Source organism: Grammomys surdaster, unplaced genomic scaffold (assembly GCF_004785775.1).
Source record: "Grammomys surdaster isolate TR1022 unplaced genomic scaffold, NIH_TR_1.0 188, whole genome shotgun sequence".
In the NCBI taxonomy this organism is placed as follows: Eukaryota; Metazoa; Chordata; class Mammalia; order Rodentia; family Muridae; genus Grammomys; species Grammomys surdaster.
The window spans coordinates 4970948-4994475 of NW_021604633.1; the positions used below are offsets into that span (position 1 = coordinate 4970948).

The following is a 23528-nucleotide window of genomic DNA, read 5'->3' on the forward strand; positions in this document are numbered from 1 at the left end:
GGTCTAACCTGGACTTCCTGGTCTAATGAATGGAGAGACTGGAACCCCGGGGAGAATCCAAGAACTGTATAAAGTGTCAGCATCCAATCTTTCAGAGCACACTGATGTTAACCTCAGGGCTTCCCTTGTCTTATGCTGGCCACGCAAAAGCCACCTGAGGTGGCCACAGGTGTTCTCCATCTTTTCCACAAGGGAAGCTGGGGGTGGGGGGTAGGGTTCCTCATTGGAATGTTGGAGGCCTCAGGCACCCCTTCCCTAGGGAGCTTCTAATTCTGCAGTGTAGCCTTCCTACACGCTGCAGGGGTGCACCACGGAGCTGTGCCTCAGTTTCTCCAGTAGGAGTGAGGAAAACTAAAGTAGAGATTGATGATTTTGTGGGGAAGCAGTGGTAGGCACGGAGGAAAAAGAGGCAGCGCAAGAAAGCTCACCTCCTAGAACCCAACAAAACTTTTAAGGATTCAAAACAAGGCATCACCAACAACAAAACTCTTGGATTCAGGGAGAAAGCATGGTTAAGGGATGTGGGACAACTTAGTTGGGGGACTGCAGTTTGAAAAGCAGAATCAGGGATCCAAATCCTGTCCCAACCCACGCCTCTGCACCTCCAGGCGACCCCCACACACACACACACACACACAGTGGAGTCTCAGTGCTGACCCTGCAGTCCAAAGAGGCCTGGCTGCTCCTCCTAGAAGGGTCGCTAGGTTCAGACACCAAGGCCCGGTTGATTGCCCAGCCCCCGCCCTCCGCCAGGCCGAGAGGGGGCGGAGCCACGCGCATGTGCACAGCTGGCGCCCCCCCCCCGCCCCCCGAGCACAGCTGGGACGTGGGCCGGGGACCTGAGGGCTCAGTTGGGAGCCGGCGGTGGACGCGCCCGCCGAGGCCTCCTCCGCTGCTGTCCACGCGTGCCAGCGCCTGTCCGCGCCGTCTGCCATGGCCGTGCGCCCCACGCGCCGCTGCCTGCCGGCGCTCGTGCTGTGCTTCGCCTGGTGGGCCATGGCGGTGGTCGCCTCGAAGCAAGGGGCAGGCTGTCCAAGCCGCTGCCTGTGCTTCCGTACCACTGTGCGCTGCATGCATCTGTTGCTGGAGGCCGTGCCCGCCGTGGCGCCGCAGACCTCCATCCTGTGAGTGCGGCCCGGGGCGCTGGGGTCCGCGGGGGCATGCGATTCAGGGAGAATCGAGGAGCGTGGGTAGCCTGGGGACGGGGGTACCGGTTTGGAGAAGTGGGGTATCCCGGCGTCCGGCGCAGGGTGTGCTGGGCCTTTTGTCCGTCCTGGCTAGGACGCCAGGGGCGGACCTGAGCGCTTAGCGCGCGGCCTGGGGAGCCGCCTTTGTTCAAACTCGGAATCCCCGCTGGACCGGGAAGTAGTTAGGAGTCGCCAGGGAAAGCCCCGCGCGTCTGCTGCGCCCTCTCGCCTGCCCTCCCCTCCGGTGTCTTCTCAACTTTCTCTCCACCCGGGTTTCCTCTCTGTCTTCTCTAAAGCGCAGGCCTGGGGTTGGGTCGTCCCTCCTCCGACCCCTTTTTCCTCCCCCCTTCTTCCTCCATCAGTGTACCTGCCCCCCTTTCCCTTTTCCTGGAGCGAGGCCCACCCCACACTTCCCTGCGCCAAGGAAACCTCTCTTGCAGATTCTGCGTCCCGAGGCGCCACAGCGCCAAGTGTACTCCCCTCGGCTTCTGCGCTAGAGCCTTCAAGTTCTCTGAGTGTCCTGGGGACTCTGTTGGGTGCAGCCTGTATAGGGAGCTTTTTCTTTGCCTGGAAGAAGCCTAACGTCCTAGGTGCCATGGAGGGCCCACCACCAAGCGGGTGGCCACGTCTGGGCAGCTCGGGGGAACCCTCTTGCAATTTCTACTCAGTTGGTCAGTTACGCAGAGGTCCTCCACTTCCTGACTTTCACCTGGAATTGTGCACCTCTCTCCTTTCCGCCTTCCCTGAAAGCCCCTGGATCTGAAGGAATCCCTGTGGGGCGGAGTTGGCCGCAGGCCTCTGTGTGTTGAGATTTGGTTCTGTGAAGGCAGGCATGTGTTTAGGGGCCAACTGTAATTCAGGGTCCTGCAGCTGCACTTCTGCATTCTAAAAAGAGTTTTCACTTTTTGTGGCTGGACTGGAGGACTTTGGCTTCTCTGAGGATGCCTGCGAAAGTTATAAAAATCTGAGGGAACTATTCAAGGAGTGGGCGGTCAGTGTTCTCACTTTTAAAAGTGCATGGGTGTCCTGCTTCCTCTGGGGGAGTTTGTGAGGGCTGAACGGCCAGTCTATGGTGGGAATGCCCAGCCTAGTCCTCTGAAGAGCTAAATAAGGCTTCCATTCCAGAGGATGTGAATGGTCAGCCAAGGCTTCATCTGAGAGGACAGACAGTGTGCTATAAAGCAATAAACTTTTTAATCTGGGCCAGGGTGGAATGTCTCCAAATACAGAGAATTTCTGTAGTGAGTCAGTGGCCAAAACTTGGACCCTAGAGCCATTTCTCACATCTGGGCAAAGTCAGACTTTCAGACTATGTGTTCCCAAATGTTAATTGCTTTCTGAAGCAGTGTTTTTAAATGAGTGCTGTAGAACAGGAGTCCTCCACTCTGCTTTGCGTGCTACAGTGCCACATAAAAATGTAGTTTTGGGGGGTCGGGGAGAGCTTAGTGGTTAAAGACATTTGCAGGAAAGCTTGACAACCTGAGTTCGATTCTTAGGGCCCACATGGTGGAAGGAGAGACCTGACTCCCTTCTTGCAAGTTGCCCTCTGACTTCCAGCTGCATGCCACATGCCCCTCCCTCCCTCCCTCCCTCCCTCCCTCCCTCCTTCCCTCCCTCATATACAGGAGTAAACTTTTAAAAAGTAATTTAAAAAATTAAATGCAGCAAAGGGTATATAAGGTTTCCAGAGAAACACCAGAGATGGTGATTGAAAGATTTCCCCTGAAGCCATGTTTGCAGAAACTCAAACTTTGTACTTTTATGGATGTCTGAAGTTTCCTGAAAGGTTTTATAACAATAACACTTGGTCTCACTGATTCCAGTGTACTAGGCAGGTACTTGACAGAACTTATGAAAAGTTAGCTTCATTTTATGTCTGGGTCCCGGCTGGTATGCATCAAGTGGTGCTTTGGGGCAGTCACACACACAAAACACTGCTTTCTTTCAGTTTCTCTGCCCACTCCCTACTCTCATGTACATGTGGATACTTTATATTTTTCTACATAGGAGACAAAGGTACAGCTCAGTGGTAGAGAGCTTGCCTTAGCACGTGAAGCCCAGAGTTAGAGCCCTCTTTTAAACATAGCTGAGAAAGGAAACAAGAACAATGGTTAAGAAGAAATTAGACATAAAAGATGTTAATTTGCAAATTCCCATCTCCCAAGTCAGTGGAATCATTCACTGCTTGTTGCCTAAAAGCCCCACCCCCACTCAGCTTCTCCAAAGACTAAATCCGATTCTTCCCTTCCCCGATGTTTCATAGTTATGTTTTGGCCCCGGAGAATGCCAGATTGTTTGAGGCTTCACAGTAGTCTCAGGTTAGAACTGGCTTTGCTCTCTAGCATCTGGAATTTAAGATGTAACACCAGTGGTACCCTGCACCTCTCTGTGTAGCTTGGAAGGCTGGTAGAAACACCTACCTGGTTTTTGCACAGTATACTGAATAACACACTCAGTAGCAGCTGCTCCCCCTGTGTGCCTCTCTACCTTGGCCTTCTTGGGGGAAGTAGCCTTTAAAATGCAGCACTGGGTTCTGTAGGCACTGGGTGTCTCACCTGATAGCCTGCTCTTTTCACATCCGTTTCTGTCCCTTGAATCCTCCATCATTAAGTGATAGGAACTGAGCCTGAAAACATAACATCCTCTGGGCATTCCAGGGCACTCCAGGGCCAGGGAGTTGTTACAGACTGGTTCTGTGGCAGAAGCCCTGATGTAGGAAGGACTAAGCTACGAGTTTGGGAGAACTCTGGATTCCATGCATAGGTCCCAGAGCAGTCAGGACCTGGTCTCCTATGCCTCTGTCAGTCTGTCAGAGACCTGGTGCTCATGCTTAGTTTCTGATTGTATCTGGACTTGTGATATAGTGTGATATAGTCTAGACTAGCCATTTTAATCAACCTTGTAGGATAACAGCTTTCCTGAAGGAGCACAGGGTCATTTATGGTCAGGTGGGCCAGGCCTATGTGGGATGGAGGAGGCTGCAAAGCCCTGATAGTCTGTGCTTGCTGACTAGTGCACATGGATAAAATTCCCAAATAATGCTGACACCAAGAGGACCCATAGGTATGGAGATGGTTTCTGTTGTCCAGCATGCTTGTCCTGATTGTCATAGCTATTCATGGTTTGTCATTTTCCAGCACAGCATCTCCAAATAAGGCACCAAGGAGAGAGTAGTTTTCCTTGTAGAATCAGTCACCTTCCCCCCCGGGAAGCACAATCACCCTTTGCCTGAAGACTGGAGAAGGGCCTGGGGTGGTGGTGTTTAGCAGGCTCTCCATTCCTAGCATTGCCAGGAGTGTTCACAGGAAGTTCCCTGGCTCCTGACCATGTCCTGGGGAAACCCTTGGCTCTGATTTCTTAGCATGTGCTCTCCTCAAAATGGTCACAACAGGAGAGCTCATGGTCCTGGACTCAGAGCCAAAGGATGCTTAGATGTGTAAGCTAGATGTTTCATTCCACTGCTCACAGCTCAACCAAGGCCTATGGAGCTGCTGTTCATTCTGGGTTCTTGGGATGCTGGCCTAAGAGGAGAACCCTCAGTGTCCATCCAGGCCTCAGTTGGGCCTGTGTCTAGGTGGCATGCATTGAGACCATTGGGATGCTCGTCGGGGTTTTATTCTGCTGGGACATATTGCCTGTGTGGTGTGCATGCTCTTGGATGTTTGTGTGTAAAAGATGCTCCTGTGCGGAAGCCATGTTGGTTTAGTCCTTCTATCTCTGCTCTTTCACGTGTTTTAACAGCAAAGAAACGGTGTAAAGAGAGTCCATTTACCTGGGACCCTGGACCAGGCAGCTCTGACTGAACACTTGGTTTGATCCTTAATGAAGCCACCTTCCTATAGTTTTCGCCCCATGGACCACTTGGCTTCCTTGTCTGTTAGTTGACTCCATGGGTGGTCACTGGGAGCTGTGGGTTCCCTTCCAAAGGAGTTTGAGTGTGGTGCAGGCTTGGTGGGAAGAGCCTTCCTGGACTAGTTTGTTGGTGCTCAGGTTGCTTCCACTCACTCCACATCACCAGTCTGTGCACCTCAACAGATGGACCAGAAGCTGGGGAGGAGTCTGAGAGTTGCGGTGGAGTAGCTAAAGTTCTGGCTGTTGGGCAGACTGGAGAAGAGGTGCTCTCTACACAGATCTGAGACCCACCATCAGCAGATAGGCCTAACATGTATCTACAAGTGTGGGAGTTGGAGAGTCACCATGAATTGTGCTGGCTCCGTTGACAGACCATGATCTTTTGCATGTCCTGTTGGAGAAATTGGCCTTTTCCTTTGCACTTGGCAGTAAGGAGAACCGAAAACAGATTCAAATGGATAAAAGTAAGTGAAGGCTGTCATGGAACTAGGAAGTTGGGACTTCAGGCCTGGAGCTAGAGATTTCTTAGGAGCCAGGAAATTAAGGAAATGAAGAGGCGTCAGCAGGCTGCTGGCCTGTAGTGCCACTCAGGGAGACCTCTTGAATTTCACAATATCCAGGATACCCACTTGGTTTTTACAATGACAGTTTTGTGGGCTTTGAGGTGCTGAAGAAAATTGCTTATTTAAAATACCATTGTTTTAATGGATTCAGTTTAAGACCAGTTTAACTTTCATGCGGTGCTTAAGTAGCTGGGACTCTGTCTTAGTTACTTTTCTGTTGCTGTGGCAAAACAACATAACCAGAGCAATTTATAGAAGAGCTTACATGGGTTCATGGTTCCAGAGGGGTAAGAGTCCATCATGGCAGGGAGACAAGGTAGCAGAAACAGGAAGCTGGGAGCCCACATCCGTATCTGCAAAAAACATAAAGCAAGGAAGACATACTGGAAGTAGGCAAGGATCTTAACTCTTAAGTATTCTCAGAAACATCCTTCTTGCAAGGCCACACCTCTTAACCCGCCCCCAAACAGTTCTACCTGTTGGAGGCCAAGGATTTAAATACTGGAGCCTACAATGGACATTCTTTTTCTTTTTTTTTTTTAATTGAATATTTTATTTACATTTCAGATGTTATCCCCTTACCCCACTCTCCCCCCACCGCCAGGAATCCCCTATCCCATCACCCCTCCTCCTGCTTCTCTGCAAATGTGCCCCTACACACCCCCCCACCTCCCCACCCTTGAATTCCCCCACACACGGCATCCAGCCTTCATAGGTGGGACCAATGATCTCTCCCACCTATACCTGACAGGGCCATCCTCCCTTACATATATAGCTGGAGCCATGGATCCCTCCCTAAGTGCTCCCAGGCTGGTGGTTTAGACCCTGGGAGCTCTGGTTGGTTGGTATTGTTGCTCTCCTCATGGGACCACAGACCCTTTCAGCTCCTTCAGTCTTCTCTCTCACTCTTCCATTGAGAACCCCATGATCAGCTCAGTGGTTATGTTCATAGCAGCCTTATTTATAATAGCCAGAAGCTGGAAAGAACCCAGATGTCCTTCAGCAGAGGAATGGATAAAAAAAATGTGGTACATTTACACAATGGAGTATTACTCAGCTATTAAAAACAATGAATTCGGGGTTGGGGATTTAGCTCAGAGGTAGAGCGCTTGCCTAGCAAGCGCAAGGCCCTGGGTTCGGTCCTCAGCTCTGAAAAAAAAAAAAAACAAAAAACAAAAAACAATGAATTTGAGAAATTCTTAGGTAAATGGATGGACCTAGAAAATATCACCCTGAGTGAGGTAACCCAATCACAAAAGAACACACATGATATTCACTCACTGATTATTGGATATTAGCCCAGGAGCTTGAAATACCCAAGATTCAACTCACAGACCACATGAAGCTCGTAAAGAAGGAAGACCAAGTGGGGGCGCTTCAGTCCTTCTTAGAAGGAGTAACAAAATACTCAAGGAAGCAAATATGGAGACAAAGTGTGGGACAGAAACTGAAGGAGGGGCCATTTGAAGACCATTCTACCTGGGTATCCATCCCATGTGCAGTCACCAAAGGTAGACGCTGATATTGTCAGGAAGTGCATGCTGACAGGAGCCTAATATAACTGTGTCCTTAGAGGTCTACAAGGGACATTCTAATTCAAACCACACTGATGACTCTTTCTTGGTTAGTCTCTGTGAGCCAGGAGTCCTTGGGATCAGGGTGGCACTGTTTCTTTACCAAATTCTGAATGCCATATACCCACCACATGCACCTAACACACCAGGTGTGTGGAAATACTGGGGGGGGGCATTTCACTTCTCTGATCCCCTGGAACTTACTCTGTAAACCAGGCTGGCCTCGAACTCACAGACATCCATCTACGTCTGCCTTCCTAGTGCTGGGATCAAAGGTGTTCACTCACCATCATCTTGCAGGAATGCTTTCTTGTTGCTTGAAATGACACTGGTGATGGCTTAATATCTTTCAAAGTTGATAGTTCTAATACTTTGTGCCTTTTTGTCTTGGTGTTTGTTTTGCGAAACAGGAGCCTTGTGTCATCATGTCTTACCCTATGTGTTAGATCTAGTTTTATTTCTGGCCCTGAAACCAATACCCTGATCAAAACCAACTTTGAGGAAGAAGTGGTTTATCTGGCTTGCAATTATAGGGCATTAGGCCATTACTGGGGAAAGTCAAGGCAGAAGCCCTAGGCAGGAATTTGAAGGAGGCCCCCTTGTCATTACACTCAGCATTGTTGCAGGCCAAGGAACTGTCTTCATGGACACAGAAGTGTGGCAGGAACCAGAGAGGGTGTTGATGACTGGACAGCAGGCAGGCCTGAAACTTAGCTAGCTTTCTATGCTGGCTAGTTTTATGTTCACTTGACACATAGTACTGTCATTTGGGAATCTCACCTGAGAAAATGTCCCCCGAAGATTGTTCAGCCTGTATGTGTTTTTTTTTCGTATGTACCTATGGATGCTGGAGGTCTATACCAAATGTCTTCCTTAATACCTACCCCCCTCCCCGGCAGAATCTCTCACTGAACCCAGAGCTCACTGGCTATCCAGAAAGCCCCAGGATATCCCTGTCTGTACTTGAGCACTGGGATTACAGGCCTGGACTGCCGTGGCTGGTGTTTTATGTGTGTGCTAGGGATCTGACCTCGGGTCTTCATGCATGCTCAGCCAGCACTTTATGAGCTTCCCTCCAGGACCATAGTATATTTTTAAATAGAACCTAGATTTCATGAACCCGACCTTTTTGAGGACTAGGTAATTGTGTCCTGCAGTCAACCCCAGCTTTGTTCTACTGATTAGATAAGCTACAGGAAGTCTAAAAGTCAAATGCCTTCTTCCACAACCCGTGCATCTCACTATTAAGGACTTAGGAGGCAGGGCTGGTGGCAGGGCTCTGTCTTAGACCAAGTGCTATTAACTTTTCAGGTCCCATGACTTTGCTGTATGATGGATGTAGATGGACACCACTCACCTTCGTCCAGTGTGAGCACAGCCTTTGAGCCATGTGAGTGTGTCCATCCATGTTGGTGGATGTGAGCTGCCAGGCTCGGATCTACACTCTGCAGCTTCCTCTAGTCGTTTTTCTCTCCTCTTGGGGTGTTCTGGTGCTTCTGGCATCTCTCCTGAGGGTTTTGGCCGCCTCCGTCTCTCCAGACTCCTGGCATTATCTTCTCTCTCAGGCAGTTTGCTGGGTCGGTTGCATGCTCACCACATTGGCTCTCAGTCTCTCCAGGTTCATCTCCAGTCTTGACAGAGGTATACTCCGTCTTATTTGAGGGTTTTTTTTTTTCTTTAAATTCTTTTGCCGTAAGGTGTGATCAAGTTCACCACATTCACAAGTTCAGATTTTTTTTTCTGCGAAAAATTTGAAACAACTCAACAGCGGTGTTTTCCAGTTGTCTTTGGAGCATTTAGCCTGAAGTATTCTGAGGAGGAGTGACATGGTCCTGGCGTGATTACCCACACAGATGCTCGTGGCTGGACAGCTTCCTGTTGGAAGTTCTGCTTAAAGCCATGGTTCCCAGCAACAGCCTGTGGGTAGTCTTCCTGTTACAGCTTGAGGTTTTGGGACAAGCCAGGACGGGGGCTCACATTTTGTCTGTGGCTGCCTGCTAACCACAGAGGCAGAATGGAGTAGGTATCACCAGCTAGAGTGTTTACCATTTGGCTCGTTTGCTTCTAGTATGTGGGGTGTAAGTTCACAGATGTCTCTTCTTTCTATCATGAATCTGTCTCTCTTCCATTGCCTCAAGGCTCTGATGGGAGCAGAGAGATGAGAGAAGGAGGTTGTTGTTGGAGATGGCCCACAATGCTAAGTCTTCTAGAGTGAAGCCACACCTCTGCTCACTAAATTGGTGGGTTCTCACCACGTGTTTCACCCTGCTTTGGGAGTTCAGGACAGTGTATCAGACATGTAATCAGAAAAAAGCTCATGCTTCCCCAGATATGGATTCTTTAGATTCCCTTTCACTGACTGACTTTCTGTTCTGTGTACTTCTTGATAGGGAGCTACGTGGAAGGAAGGGTTCTGAACACTGTTCTCTTCTCAGAGGTGTTCACCAGCATGGTGTATGTGATCCTATGTTTCCATGTACTGTGATTTAGGGTGAATTTTACCCTCACCCCTAAGAGGAAAGTAGGAAATACTACCATTAATCAGAGTGCTCTTAAGATCCCGTTCCCATGAGAAGCACCGTGGTGTGTACTGCTTGGGAATTCACAGTGGCCTGTTCATGAGTGGTATATGGTTATCAGTACTGAGGGGGTGACTGGTCTTAGTTCTGGTCCCTGCCTGAGTCCATACCACAGGATGACTGACCAGCCATTTACATAATGGGAGTTCTCCAAGGGATGAGAGCAGTGGCTTCTGTCTTGACTGCTCTCAGGTAATTGTTAAAATGATGGATGCTATGGTAAAGGACTAGAGCAGAGAAACACAGGGAAGACTTCATCCTCAGGTTCAGACCATCAGATTCTTGGGACCAGATGTCAGCTGCATTTCTACACAAGTTGGCTTCTGGTATGACTGTGCATCTTGGCCCACAGTGTTCTAAGGATGTGAGGTTGCAGGCTGCTTAGGTTCTTGTTCTCTGGCTGGGGGGCATGCAGCCCTTCCTGTTTATCTACTGTAGCTCTAATGCTACATATAAACTTGCAAGCTCTTAGGAAATCCACCCCTTGATATCTTCCCTAGGGTCTCTGAAGCAGTCATCTCTGGGAGGAGTTTGGTTCAACAAACAAACATTATTAAATTGGCCTTTCCTGCTGGAGAGGGCTGAACAGCAATCTTCACAAGCTGTGCTAGGAGTTATGAAACTAACCCCCTAACCCACTGATCAACCATTAGTTTTATAGAGTATTTAAATTTTTTGTTTTTTGCAAATAATACATTTTTGTATTAAATTTTTTTTTTGTTTTGTTTTTGGAGACAGGGTTTCTCTGTGTAGTCCTGGCTGTCCTGGAACTCACTCTGTAGACCAGGCTGGCCTCGAACTCAGAAATCCGCCTACCTCTGCCTCCCAAGTGCTGGGATTAAAGGCGTGCGCCACCACCACCCAGCGTATTAAAATATTTTAAATACAGATAAAACAGATAGCTTATGTTAGATCATTAGATCAGATGCACATTTATACAAATCTCTGTGTATATGCCTAAGCATACATTGATATGTAGGCTTGTTATGCTTGTTTTCAAAAATTAGGGCATGCTATATGTCCAGTTCTATAATGTACTTGTATGCGTTAGCATTTGCCTACATGCTACACTGTGCATGCAAGTGTGTGTGTGTGTGTGTGTGTGAGTGTGTATATTGTTATTAAGTGTGTATGTTATGTCTTTGTATGTGTACACTGCCACGCCTACTGCTACAAATTCACACTCAGGTCCCCATGCTTGCATTACAAGCACTTCACTCAGTGAACCATCTACCCAGCCCACATACTTGCTCTGATCATGTGTCTACTGGGTAATTAGAAGTCACTGTTTATAGTTATTGTTTACATATAGGTAGATGAGATAGATATACAGAAGATAGATAGATAGATAGATAGATAGATAGATAGATAGATGACAGACAGATAAGTTGATTTGTGGTTTAAGTGAGACCATTCCCTCCAGCCCTCATTGGCTCGTATGTTTGGATACTTGGTCCATAGTTTCTTGGAAAGGATTAGGAGGTATAGCTTTATTGGAGATGTATCATTAGGGGCAAATTTCAAGGCTTCAAAGGCCTCCTACCCTTCCCAGGATGCTCTTTGCCTCCTGCTTATGGATCAAGATGTTAGCTCTCAGCTGCTGCTCTAACTGCCTTCTGCCATGCCTTCCCTCCTCCATCACAGACTCCAACCCCGTGGAACCATAAACCCAATTAAACTCTTTCGTGGGTTGTTTTGGTCATGACGTTTTATAACAGCAATAAGAAAGTACCCAGTATGCACACAGATGCACACACCCACACTTACATACATACACATACATGCAGTGGTGGAGATTGAATCTGGGACCTTAATCTGCATCGAAGGACCTTACCCTCAGTCCTGGCTTATCATTGTTAATGAACATAATATTTATTTCTGTGAAATTACAAAGTCTAACCAAATTCTTATTACACACTATTACTTGCTTGCTTTTCTTCCCCCCCACTCCCACCTTTCTTTCTAATCTAAATAATACTTCTAAAATACTCAGTGTACAGTTTCTATGTGTATCTCTCTGGGTTATTTTTACGGTATGTTTCTGCAATCTTCTGTGTGATTTTGTTCTGCTTGGCATTTGATGTATTCCCTCCTGCTTTCTCCCTTGTCGTAACTTTGGTGAGAATACATGAACCTGTTAGCATTGGTCACTCCTATAGAGCAGCTCCTATAGGGCTGCACAGGTCCCATAGAGACAAGCCTGTAACAGGATGACAGTAAGGTGCAAAGGGGACAATCCCAGAACTGTGGGAATAAGACTGAGTAGGAACCTGCATTTTTATCAAGTGACTACATTTTTCTTACCCTGGTTGGCTTTCTTTCCTGGCGCTTTGATACCCAGCAGACTTTTAGAGCAATTGAGGGTTTGTGTCTCTCATCAAACTCTGATTTTTTTTTTTAAAGGGGTTATTTCTGTGTAGTCCAGGAGGGCCTGGAACTCAACATGTGGCTCAGAATAGCTTGCATTCTCAGACATCCTCCTGTCTCAGACTTCTGAGTGTCAGGTTACTGACATGTATACCTAGGCTGTCAGAATTCTTTGGACAGCTGTCTTTATTCTGGATTCTGATAGGTCCTGTTCTGTGGCTGTTTCTGGGCAGGTCAGAGGTGAGAACCTACTTTTAAGAAGTCTGACCTTGACTGGAGAGATGGGTCATCGGTTAAGAGCACTGACTACTCTTCCAGAGGTCCTGAGTTCAATTCCCAACAACCACATGGTGGCTCACAACCATCTGTAAACCTCTTCTGGTTTGTCTGAAGGACAGCTACAAGTGTACTCACATACATAAAAATAAAATAAATAAATCTTTAAAAAAACAAAAAAAAAAAACAAAAAAAAGCTTGATCTTGTGTCCTCTGATCCCCAGGCCCTGTTGATGACTGTTTCTCAGTGTTCCTGGGAGGTGTGTCCAAGATACTGTGTAAAAGAGGGCTCACTAGGTAAACTACAGGATGAAATTCCTGCAGTCTCCAGTCACAGCCTTATCACCAAGATCTACAGATCTACTAGCGTTAGTTTGTGTGTGTTTCAGTTCGAAAGTGTGTCCTGTGTGCATTTCATCTATTAACCATGTACTGGTGGCTAAGAGCCCTGCACCCATTCCTGAATGGAACCAACGGGACCCCCATCTTGTCTGCAAGGCCTATCACAGCTGCTTGTTTAGAGACCAGGACACATACCAACATCCTGCTCAGTTAGGGATGTTTTAGCAGCAAAATCAACAATACAGAACATAAAACCACCAAAGCTGTGGAACTCACCAAAGCAAGCCCCAAAAGGGACACCATAAGGGCTGGAGCAAGAAGGCCACCTCTCCATGCTCCTCATTTGAAACAAATGTCTCAGGTGCCTCAGATTTTCCACCATTTTGCACCTGTCTACAGCTGATGGCTGAACTCCAAATATCGGCTTTGGGGTAACATTTCACAGAGATAGAATCTGCATGTGGCCGTCTTCTTGAATTCCAGGAAGGGACACTGTCCCAAACTCAGGGGCTCCTGGCCTAAAGTGAGATACTGGCCCAAGATTAAAGGACTGTTGACCCAAAGTGAGGTGCTGCTGGAGCTGGGGCCCCTGACCCAGCAAGTGGCCCTCTGTATAGCTACTCCCACAAGTCCCATAGATATGTGGGACTCTATGACTCAGTGTCGGGTGAGGGCAGGACAGCTCTATGCAAAGCAGTAAGATGCTTAACAGTTTCATAGGGGAGATCCTATCTTGGCTCTTGAGGATACAACCATCTCAAAGTTGTTCAGTTTCCCTACTCTTATAGAGAACACATGGGGTGGAGGTACAGTATACAGAGTGGGGTGTGTGTGTGTGTGTGTGTGTGTGGTGAGATAGATGACTTGGTGTTAAAGATGTAGTGGTCTGGCAGGAGACCCATGTGATGGGTTAGGGCTGGAACATGTGAGAGGTGAGGACCTGGATATTGGAGCCAGGCTCATCAGGTGGGCTCGGGAAGGCGCTATCAGGGAATGCTGGCCAAGGTGTGCTGACAGTTCTGTTGGTGAGCAGGCTGTGAACTTGGAGGGCTGAATCCTCTCTTCCATATGTTGACTTTAGTGGACACAGAGAGGCTGTAATGCAAACAGGAAATTGCCTGAGTATAGTTTTCCATGTGTGCTTCCATGAGTTTTTCTAACGAGCCAGACAGATGTTTAAGAAACATCTAATTTTCCCTTTTTGAGGACAGGACATGGAAGTACCTTGAGACTGTAGAGGCCAAAGCCACTTCTTTAGTTTCAGAGACAACTTATTTTTTTCTAAGACTCTTCAGACCTAATGTTAGTCACTCACTAAGAACAAAAATGGAAAGTCAGAATTACTATGAGAAGGCTGGCAGTAGAGATGGGATTTTGATTTAGCTATGATTGAACTCAGGCTAATATCGTCGTTTTGAAAAATAAGACCATTGACACTTGGGAAGATTTCTTCACTTAGAAACTTAGGAGGGCTGAGGATGTAGCACATCTGGAAAAGTACCTACCTCAAATGTAGGAAGCCCCAAGTTCAACCCCCCAGCCGTGATGCATAAACTGGCCATGGTGCTACATGACTGTAATCCTAGAACTCAGTAGGATCTGACATTCAAGCTTATTCTTGGCTACATCAAAAGTTTGAGATCAGCCTGAGCTACACTTAACTCTGTCTCAAACAAAACAAACAAAACAAGTCATAGGAAAGAAGCATGCCTTTTGGATATACTGTGAGAGACAGCATTGTGTTTCTCTGGTGGAAAACAAGGGCTGCAGTGTGTCGGAAGTCCTTGTCATTAAAGTCCTGGCCCTCCTCTTCCTAGTCACCGCTGGCCTTCCTTTGGGGAGTAAGGTTTGGCTCCTTGCTTCCTGGAGTGAAACAAATGCTTCTCAAGATCTGTAACCAAAAGACCTGCACTTTTAACTTTTAGAAATAGCAATTAAAAGAGATCAATGGCCACCATTATTGGTTAATGGTTGCTTTTTCAAATGTGTGGGATGTTTATATTGGCATAACAACAAGTTGATCAAAATTAACCTGTGTTTCATTGTACAGTCTTCTTAAATCTGTGTCTCGATCATCCCCTGTATCCACCCACCTATCCACCCTCCCACCTGCCCATCTGTCTATACATTCACCTATTAACCTACTTATCCAGCCACTCAGCCAGCCAGCCACTCATCCTGCCTCATTTACCCACACATCCACCTACCTGCTCATATATGCATCTAGCCACCTACCCACTCATCCATCCATCCACTCACATTTTTACCTAACCATCCATACATGTTTCCACCCACCCTCCCACCTACTGGTCCACCAGTTCAACTGCCCCCACACTTATCAGCTCACCATCCCTTACTGGCTCACAAAGGGAGGCCTTGTATGTCAGGTGCTGATGTGTGAATACATGCCCTGTGGTCAGACACTTATTGCTGTAGGGGAAGGGCTCAAGTCATGGGGCACAGCCAGTGGTATCAAAAGGTGCAGCCATGTTTCCTGTTTGCTACCTCCCACCATGGTTTAAGAACAGGGCTGATATCAGGTGGAGCTTGTGGAATCTTGTGGAAGAGGGGGAGGAAGAATTGGAGGACAGAGAGGACAGAGAGGTCAAGGACACCACAAGAAAACCTACAGAATCAACTAACCTGGGCCCATAGGGTGCCAGTCCCAGGCTGCTTTCTCTTCCTGAGTGCTAAGGATGCAGGTAGTCCCTCTGCTACCCAGAGCCTCTTACTCCAGCATTTCTGTTTGTGGATTCATTTCACTATCGCTTCCTCCAACCTTAGGGAAGCAGCAAAGATCCGTCGGGGTCAAGCAGCCTGGGGTCAGCTCTTGGGTAGGGTGCATGTTGGCTTGTAGCCTTCCGTTGGCTAGGCGGCCGCCTGACTCCTGGATGGCTGCCCAGTGGGATAACATGATTTATCCAACTGCTTGGCTGCACCCAGAGTGTTCTGGTCTCTGTGCAGAGCAACCTTGGTTAACCCGCTCAGTTGTTTAGATAATGATGTTTTTGGTACACTACTATATCCACTGTGTAAGAGGAAGGGCGGCCCTTCACCTCACTGCCTGCCTATTTGTCCATGATTGTGGGTTTCATATGTCACTGCAGTTAGACCACAGCTCTCATATATGTGGTCTTATAGTCTGGATGCTTCTGTTAAGGTGTTTAGATGAGATTGAGATTAAATCAGTCTGTGAGTAAGGCAGATTTGCCCCTCAAAACTTTATGGGCTTTGTGTAATCAGTTCTTTAATAGAACAGAAATAGGTCTCTCCTGAGCTGACAGCCTATGAACTTAATCCAGGTTCACATAGCTTCTCCTGGGGGCCCACAGACCTGCTTGTCTCTCTGTGTTCACAGCATCCTTCTGAGACCCCTGACTAACAGTGTCAGTGTGGTCTCTGATTCTTCTGGATCATAGATGATTGGATCTGGTTGGGTCCTGACTTAAGCTAGCTAGCATCCTATGCGTGATACTTACTGTCAAGCTTAGTATAACCTATACCGTCTCCGTAGACCTTGAACCAAGAAGTATAAAGGGAAAAACTGGGTCTTAAGGAGGTAGAGGAAAGAGGCAACAGAGTGCACGCATCATAAAAACATAAGGGGACAGGGGATGGGGGAAAGGACCAGTGAGAACGGGCTATGAAGATGCTGTAACGAAACCTATTGCTTAGTATGCTAATTAAAAAATTAAACTAAAGAAATTTTTTGGAAAAGGAAGTGGCAACCTGCGGCAAGAGCCAAAGGCCAAGTTGTGTCAGTAGAATCCAGAAGGGACCGTAAGAGAACATTAAAGTGCTCCTGAAGTGGATGGTGAGAACCCCCAGAAGAGCAGCCAGCTGGGGAGGTTTCTGAGAGGAGCCAGTGGGCAGCCACCTCTGCCCCTGTTCAGCACCAAGAATAATGGAAAGAGTTGAATTCCTGACTATTGCTTGATTTCAAAGGGAAGGAAGGTCAGAAGGGAAGGAAGGTTCTTATATGAAGCCATTGATAAAAGATTTTTAAAGTGCCTTAATTAAGAAAATTGCTAACCATGGGTCTGTGATCTATAGGCATACAAACTTGGGGGTTTTTTTTCTGCACATCTTTTAAAAAATATCTTCTTAAGTAATTTTTTCAAGTATTTTCTAAAGGAAAACCTGTAATGCCCACATCTCTGTGTCTTTTCATCATGCTTCCTCTGTGAGTGTGTGGGTTTTGCCCATGTCCGGTTCTGTGTGTTTCCTTGTGTACACTATGCATGCCTGTGTGCATGCTCTTTTGTGGCTGAGCATTTCTGCGTGTATAGTTCTCTCTGTGTGCTTCCGTGCGAATGCTGAGATCTCATTGTTTACCAGGGAGCTCTTCTGAGGCTTTTAGCAGGTCCCATCAACGTCTTTCCTGCTCACCTGAGGGTGTCTGCTATCTTGTTGTATCTGATGCAATCCCTACTTTAGACCCTGGAAAACATCGATCTTAGTCCCATTTTCCAGCTGCAGAGCAAATTGTGGGAGGGCTCTGAATACTGAGGCTTATGCAGGACAGAACTGAGCTTGCCCTCACACAGACCAGAGCTGGAGAGCCTCTTTCCCACAGAATACTGGAGAACCAGAGGCCTCTGAAATCCCATATCCCGAACAGTGAGTCACTCCTGTGTCCCGGGAGGGGAAGACATCGCCGCTGTACCAAGGCCTGTTCTTTGAATTAGAAGATACAGTCACTCAGCACCTGTGTCCTGTTTTCATAACAGGAAGACTTGTCCAGTCCTCCTCCAGCCTCAGCTGAGGCTCTCCTGTCTCAGTGCTGGATCTCTGCATGACTCTGCTAGGAATGGGTCCTCTACTGTCACTGTTTTCTCGGCTGGTTCCGATTAGGAAGATGTCTGTCTGGCTATGTTTTCACCACCACACTTACTTGGAAATGATGGGTTTCATGCACTATTGTGTGTTGTTGTTCCTACCTCCCTGTTTCCTTAGAATAAGATCTTGAGACCTTCTCCCTCTTGATGGGTTGTTTGTTCTCACTCTTGACCCCCAAATGGGGGACTTTCTGGAACAGAATAAAATGGCCTCAGCAGAAGTCTACAAGTATAGTGTTCTGGTCAGTTATTCAGGAAGCAGGGAGAATACTAACTTCAATTTTCAGCATCCATGGCAGATGTTTTGGGCTTGTTCCCAGGGAAACAATATGCATGGACTAGCACATTTGAATTGTTTATTCATAAGGCGTAGCAGAAGGCTTTGCAGTGATTGCTAATGTTTGCAAGTAGCCTGAAGAACAGTGCTGTAGTAAAGAAAAGCTAGAAAGCCATTGTACTTCTAGGCCTAGCAGTTGGCTAGGCCTGCAGTGTGCAAGCAGTGAGTTCTGTGTTCTAGCTCTCTGGGACCTAGGGACAATTTGAGCCTGGGTGTTTCCCAACTAAGCACTTTACACTTTTAAGTGACTGAAAATCATGCAAGAGTTTCATGAAATTGGCATTCAGTGCGGCACGTGTTAGCTCGTTGGTTAGTGAGTCCTCGACACTGGTGGACATAGTGAGCAGACACTGGCCCTAAGAGACTCAGTAGCCTAAAACTTCCACAAACGAGCAGATCTTTCTCCCTGTTCAGCATTCATGGGCCCTGTATTAGTTTCCTTTCCTGTTGCTATGAAAACTATCCTGACAAAAGAAACTTACGGGAGAAAGGGCTTGTCTTAGCTCATGGATCCAGGATCCAGTCCATCACCACAGGGAGATGAAGGCAGCAGGGCAGTCAGGAGGAGTGAGAGAAGGAATGCATTTGTGCTTGCCAGTAACTCAGCTTGTTTTTCTTTTATAGTCTCAACCCAGGGAATGATCCCCCCTGGTTTTGGTCTGGGCTTTTCCGTATCCATTTATGTCATCACAACAACCTCCTACAGATTCCTACAGGACCACCTGGTCTGTATAGTTCCACATCTGTCCAAGTGATATTAGGTTGTGTCAAATGGACAGTTAAAACCATCCAACTGCCCATGGGGTACTTGTGGACCTGCAGCTCTCTGGAGCACATACGCTCACTAGAGCTCTCTGCTTATAGCCTTGGCTTGCACGGGTATCACTGCGGATGCACCCTGGCTCACCTAGCATCCAGATCTCTTGGGGAGCTGCCTAGTTAACTAGTCATGTGAGAGCCCCACTACTGGGTTCCGTAGCTTCCCTGTCTTTCTCTTCAATGATCAATGCAGCACAGCTGAGCACAGCTCCTACCGGACACCTCTTCATCTTGGACGTTCATGGGTATCATTTGAAGAAGTAAAGAAACTAGAAATAAACACACATGAGTGCCCATACACCTCGACATGTGTACCATTCAGACCCTGCTGTAGTTTATAGAAGGGTCTGCATCCGAACGGGTTAGGGCTGAGCAAACCTAGCACACTGATTTTCCCACAACAAGCCAGTGCTTAGCTGCTGACTCAGTGCATTCACACATGGCTGCACAGGAAGGGCAGACTGGATAGGACATGGGCATGTCTGGCACTCCCCCTGTTTGGTGATTTAGGATGGAGATCTTGGCTTGTTAACAGCTGTGGCTTCTATCCCAGGAAACAGTCCAGGCTTTGAAACAATTGCATTTCTTCAACCATCTCCCAACCCCATCTTCATACGTCAAGTTGCTCTTGTGTCTGTCACTGTCTTTGTTTCTTAAGTGAGGAGGAAGTGATGAAGTAGACAGACACAGGGGGGGAGGGAGGGAGGGAGGGAGGGAAGGAAGGAGGGAGACACAGACAGACAGACAGACAGACATGGGGGCAGGGAACTCTCGGGGGCCCATCCTCCTAAGGTCCTGGATAATAGATCCCTTTGAGGTACTTCTCAAATATATTTTCCTCTACTACCACATAGTAGAGTGTGGTAGAGTAGTGGTAGAGTAGGCAGTGACTCATCACCCTGAGCTTTGGAAATGAAGTGGTCGGAGAACTTGAGGGAGGTCTCTCTGTTCTGTGATGGAAAGTAAAACTACATTCTTCAAAGTCTCTGGAGACCTAGATTCTAGTAAAGAATAGCTACCCTGTGTCATTTATATTGGAAAACCATCTGTGAAGAATAAAGCAGTCACTGGGGGGACTTTTCTGGGTGCCATTTTACTGTGTGCATGCTTGGAAGTGCTGAGCCTCTGCCCATTGCAGGCTTGGCTGTCCCCTATGGGCACAGGAAGAACTTTTAGCCCCAGCCTCTGAGCCTAGTATTATTTATTCATAAATGGTGTGTGTAGCTTTCTAAGAATGACATTTGGTCTAAAGTCTCACAGAGTTATGTTTTGGAGACAAGATGTCTGCAGATCCATTTTGGGTATTTGCGGTAATATCCAATGGATAACCAAATATCCATTTGGGTATTTAACATCACTAGAGGGCAAAGTGGCTTCTTAAGGAGTTTTGTGGTCAAGAAAATACAAATAGAGTCTGTTGTAGAGGTTGTTTGGGCACCTAGGATGACTACTTTGACCTCAGAGGAGCCTGGGGGCTTGCCTCTTGTCTTTGTCCAGTCATCCTTGGCCAGTGTCTTTATTTGCAAGTACAATCCTGTGGGGGGGCCCCATGGGTCATGATGAGCAAGACTTGAGAGAACCCATCTGTACAAGTGGGGTTTCCATAACTGCCCATATGGAGAGTTAGCTTGTCAACAGGAAACCAGCATAGACGCAGGCCAGGACCCCAGCTTCATGCTTCTCAGTGTGCCATTTGTTATAACTGATCTGTGCCAATTTTAATTTTGGTAACTCTGATAAAGGAGAGTGTATGTCTGTGTATGGCAGGGACAATGTGCCTAAGGATCTGTGGTTACCTGAATGCTGAGCAGGGTGCACAGAGGCCTCTGGAGGCTAGGAGCATGAGCTCAGAGAAGTGAGGTGAAATTCATTGACCATTCTTGTACTGTGCATTCGAGTTGTGCCCTGGGCCACAGAGATGTCAGGAAAGCTAGGAGAGCTAGCTAGCTATGGACCTGTTCAGCTTCTGAGTGATATCTTCAATTCTTGTAAAAAAGCTCCTCTGTTACCTAGATCTCAGCAGCTGAACTCAACAGCAGTTCCCCCGCTACCTCCATTTCCCCTAAACAGTTAGTTCAGTGTTTTTCTGGGTCTACTGATTTTTGTACGTGAGCAAATTTCCTTCCTGTGTTGCCTCCTGGGACACTCAGAGTCAGACTTTGCCTTCAGCACCAGTGTGGCCAGCCCTTTGTGTGTGTGCTTGGTACTGCCCTAATTATCACAGGGGTATCACAAACAAGGATGTTAATCAGTGTATTCCTATCATGAAGTCACATTGTGACTGTGTTAGCCATTGTGTATAATCAGTATGTCTGGCTGTTCCTTCTGAGCTGCCTAGCAGATGCTGGGTTAGCGGTTAGCGTCTACTTGTCTACTTTCCTCTTCTTTCTCCCCCCCCCCCCCATTATTTTAGTTGGGCTATATCATTATTGAGTTTCATTTTCACACAATAACATAAAGTCACTATATATTTTTCTTTTTAAACCTGTGTGTATGCATGTTTTTTTTTGTGTGTAGGTGCATGTGTCATGTGCATTTCAGTGCAGATCACAGAGGATAACCTTGGGCATTGGTCCTCAGGGGGCTTCCACTTTTTAGTTAAGGCACGGTCTGTTCTTGGTCTGGAACCTTGCCAAGTATACTAGGAGTACAAGTGTACCCCATTTGTACTTGACTGTTTACATGTTCTCTGGACAGAACTTGGGTCTACACACTTGTTTTACCAATTGACCTGTCTCCTCAGCTTTGCTTATTTTTCATATGGGCTGCATACTTATCAGTTTGGAACTTTCTTAGTTACTTTTGTGTTGTTCTGACAAAATTGTGTGACAGTCATTATAAGAGAGGGCAGGTTTATTTGGACTCACAGTCTCAGAGGGTACAGTCCATCACAGCAGAGGTCCCTGGCTCATGATATCAGAAAATACAGTCTACCATTCCAAGAAGGGCATAAGTCATGGTCTTAGGGGACACAGTTCATTCTGGCAGGGAAGACCTGGCTCATGAACTCAGAGTGGTTTAGTTCATCATTGCAAGGATGGCATTAACAGCAGGGCCATGTTGTAGAGATTCCCCATGTCACGTGGACTATGAAACAGCAAAGGCTTTGGAACTAGGAGTGAGCTCTAAGCTCTTGCCCTTCGTAACCTATTTCTTCCAGCCAGACTTCAACTCCTAAAGGTTCTAGAGCTTTCCAAAATAATGCCACCATCCAAGGAGAAAATGTCCAAAATGTAAGCTTTAGAGATGTTTCAGGTGTGCGGGAGTTAATTCACAGCCATTTCTATGGGTAACTTAAGAGTACTCTCAGTACAAGCTCAGCATAGCTAGCTGTGGCTGCCACAAAGCTTGACATGGCTGTGGTCCATTATTTATGGGAAGGACTATTTTCAAGTCAAGATGAATGAAGTTCTGCTTTTCTCTCATAGATGCTGGCTGAGATGTGAGAGCCCCGGGCTAGAGACACAGGATGTTGTTATCTCAGAACAGCACTTGGCCTCGCATAGCATTGTTTGCCCTACCTGTATCCCTTGTGGTGATGCTGGCAGATACAGCTAGTTATGGGAGAGGAACATTGAGCCTTGAGACATCACTGCTTCCATAGAGAATGGTGGACAGTCTGTTCTTGGCAGGGAGGCGATGCTGCACCATCCTTCAGGGTTGCATATTGCAAATGCAAAGCAAAAGAATAGCTCAGATAAGTGGGAGCCCTGGTTTTGCATTCTCTTGGAAATGTGAATCTAGGTTCGGACTCAGGGACACTGACAGCCTCTTCCCACAGCACAGCCAGGACCCACAGCTTTCTCAGACCAGGAGCTGTTGCTGGGGCAAGACCTATCTCTGCTGTCAAAGTGTGGAAAGATGTCTCTAGAGCTCCACTCTCTGTCCAGAGGCCCAGATACATAGTTGTTACTTTATTCTGGGCTCCTGGATTGGAAACCAGAGATTTCAGTGATTCTCCATTTCCCATGCTCTCCCTACACTGTTCCCTAGGTGCTGCCGTGGTGACTCCTCTCTTCAGGGTGTCTCTGTCAGTGTTGACGGTTGAACAGACAGCTCCACAGTTTATGCTGCTCAGCCCTTTTTTTCATGATGCCAAAGTCATGTCTGATCCTTACACCAGACTTGCCCTTCCTTAGCTCATGGCTTATGTTACTTTGGGAAGGAGCTTGGGTTTCACCTCCTGGTGAGCAGCACCATGCCTTATATCACTGATTGGAGCTGATCGCTGGATGCCCCATGACAATGAGTTGGATAAACAAGCATGTGTATGGATGTGATTGACATTGCCTCCTCATGTAGCTGGTCTATTGCTTGCTCTGAGCCAGCAGTGACTCTCAGGGACGTACCCATTCAGCCAAACTGAGAGTGATCTACACAGGAAGCCCCGCTGCAGTGCTATTAAAAGCAACCGAAGGAGGGTATGGAGTAGAATGAGAAGGAGGCAATGGTCAGCTGTGCAGAGAGCAGAGGACCTGGAACCATAGCTGCAAGTCACTTGTGTTAGCCAGCTCAAGCCACTGTAACAAAGACTGGTTTGGGGGCTGGGAACTCAAGATGCCAGTGTCATCCAGCTCTTATTGCTTGATGACAGCCATCTTCTCACTGTGTCTTCCCATGCCATAGAAGGTAGAAGCAAGCACCCTGGTGTTCTTCCTATCTATACCCACATGGGGCCCATGCTGAGTGGGAGGCTGAGGATGTATGTGTTTGTGTGTGTGTGTGTGTCCGCTTAATTCACCACATAATTCTGATTTCATTTGCTAACAGTGCCATTGTCAATCACAGAGTCCA

At 47.3% G+C, this 23528-nt stretch overlaps 1 protein-coding gene across 2 annotated transcripts in view; it reads left to right on the forward strand.

The window, feature by feature from the left end:
* Positions 1-823: 823 nt before the first annotated feature.
* Positions 824-23528, forward strand: part of Pxdn (peroxidasin) — an 80767-nt gene continuing 58062 nt past the window's right edge. The window contains exon 1 of one of the 2 annotated variants that reach the window (XM_028768891.1): positions 824-1124. In XM_028768891.1, coding sequence (XP_028624724.1) covers positions 934-1124 — 191 coding nt within the window. In that variant the 5' untranslated portion in view covers positions 824-933. The remainder of the gene's footprint in view (positions 1125-23528) is intronic. The other variant, XM_028768892.1, reaches the window with a different exon arrangement.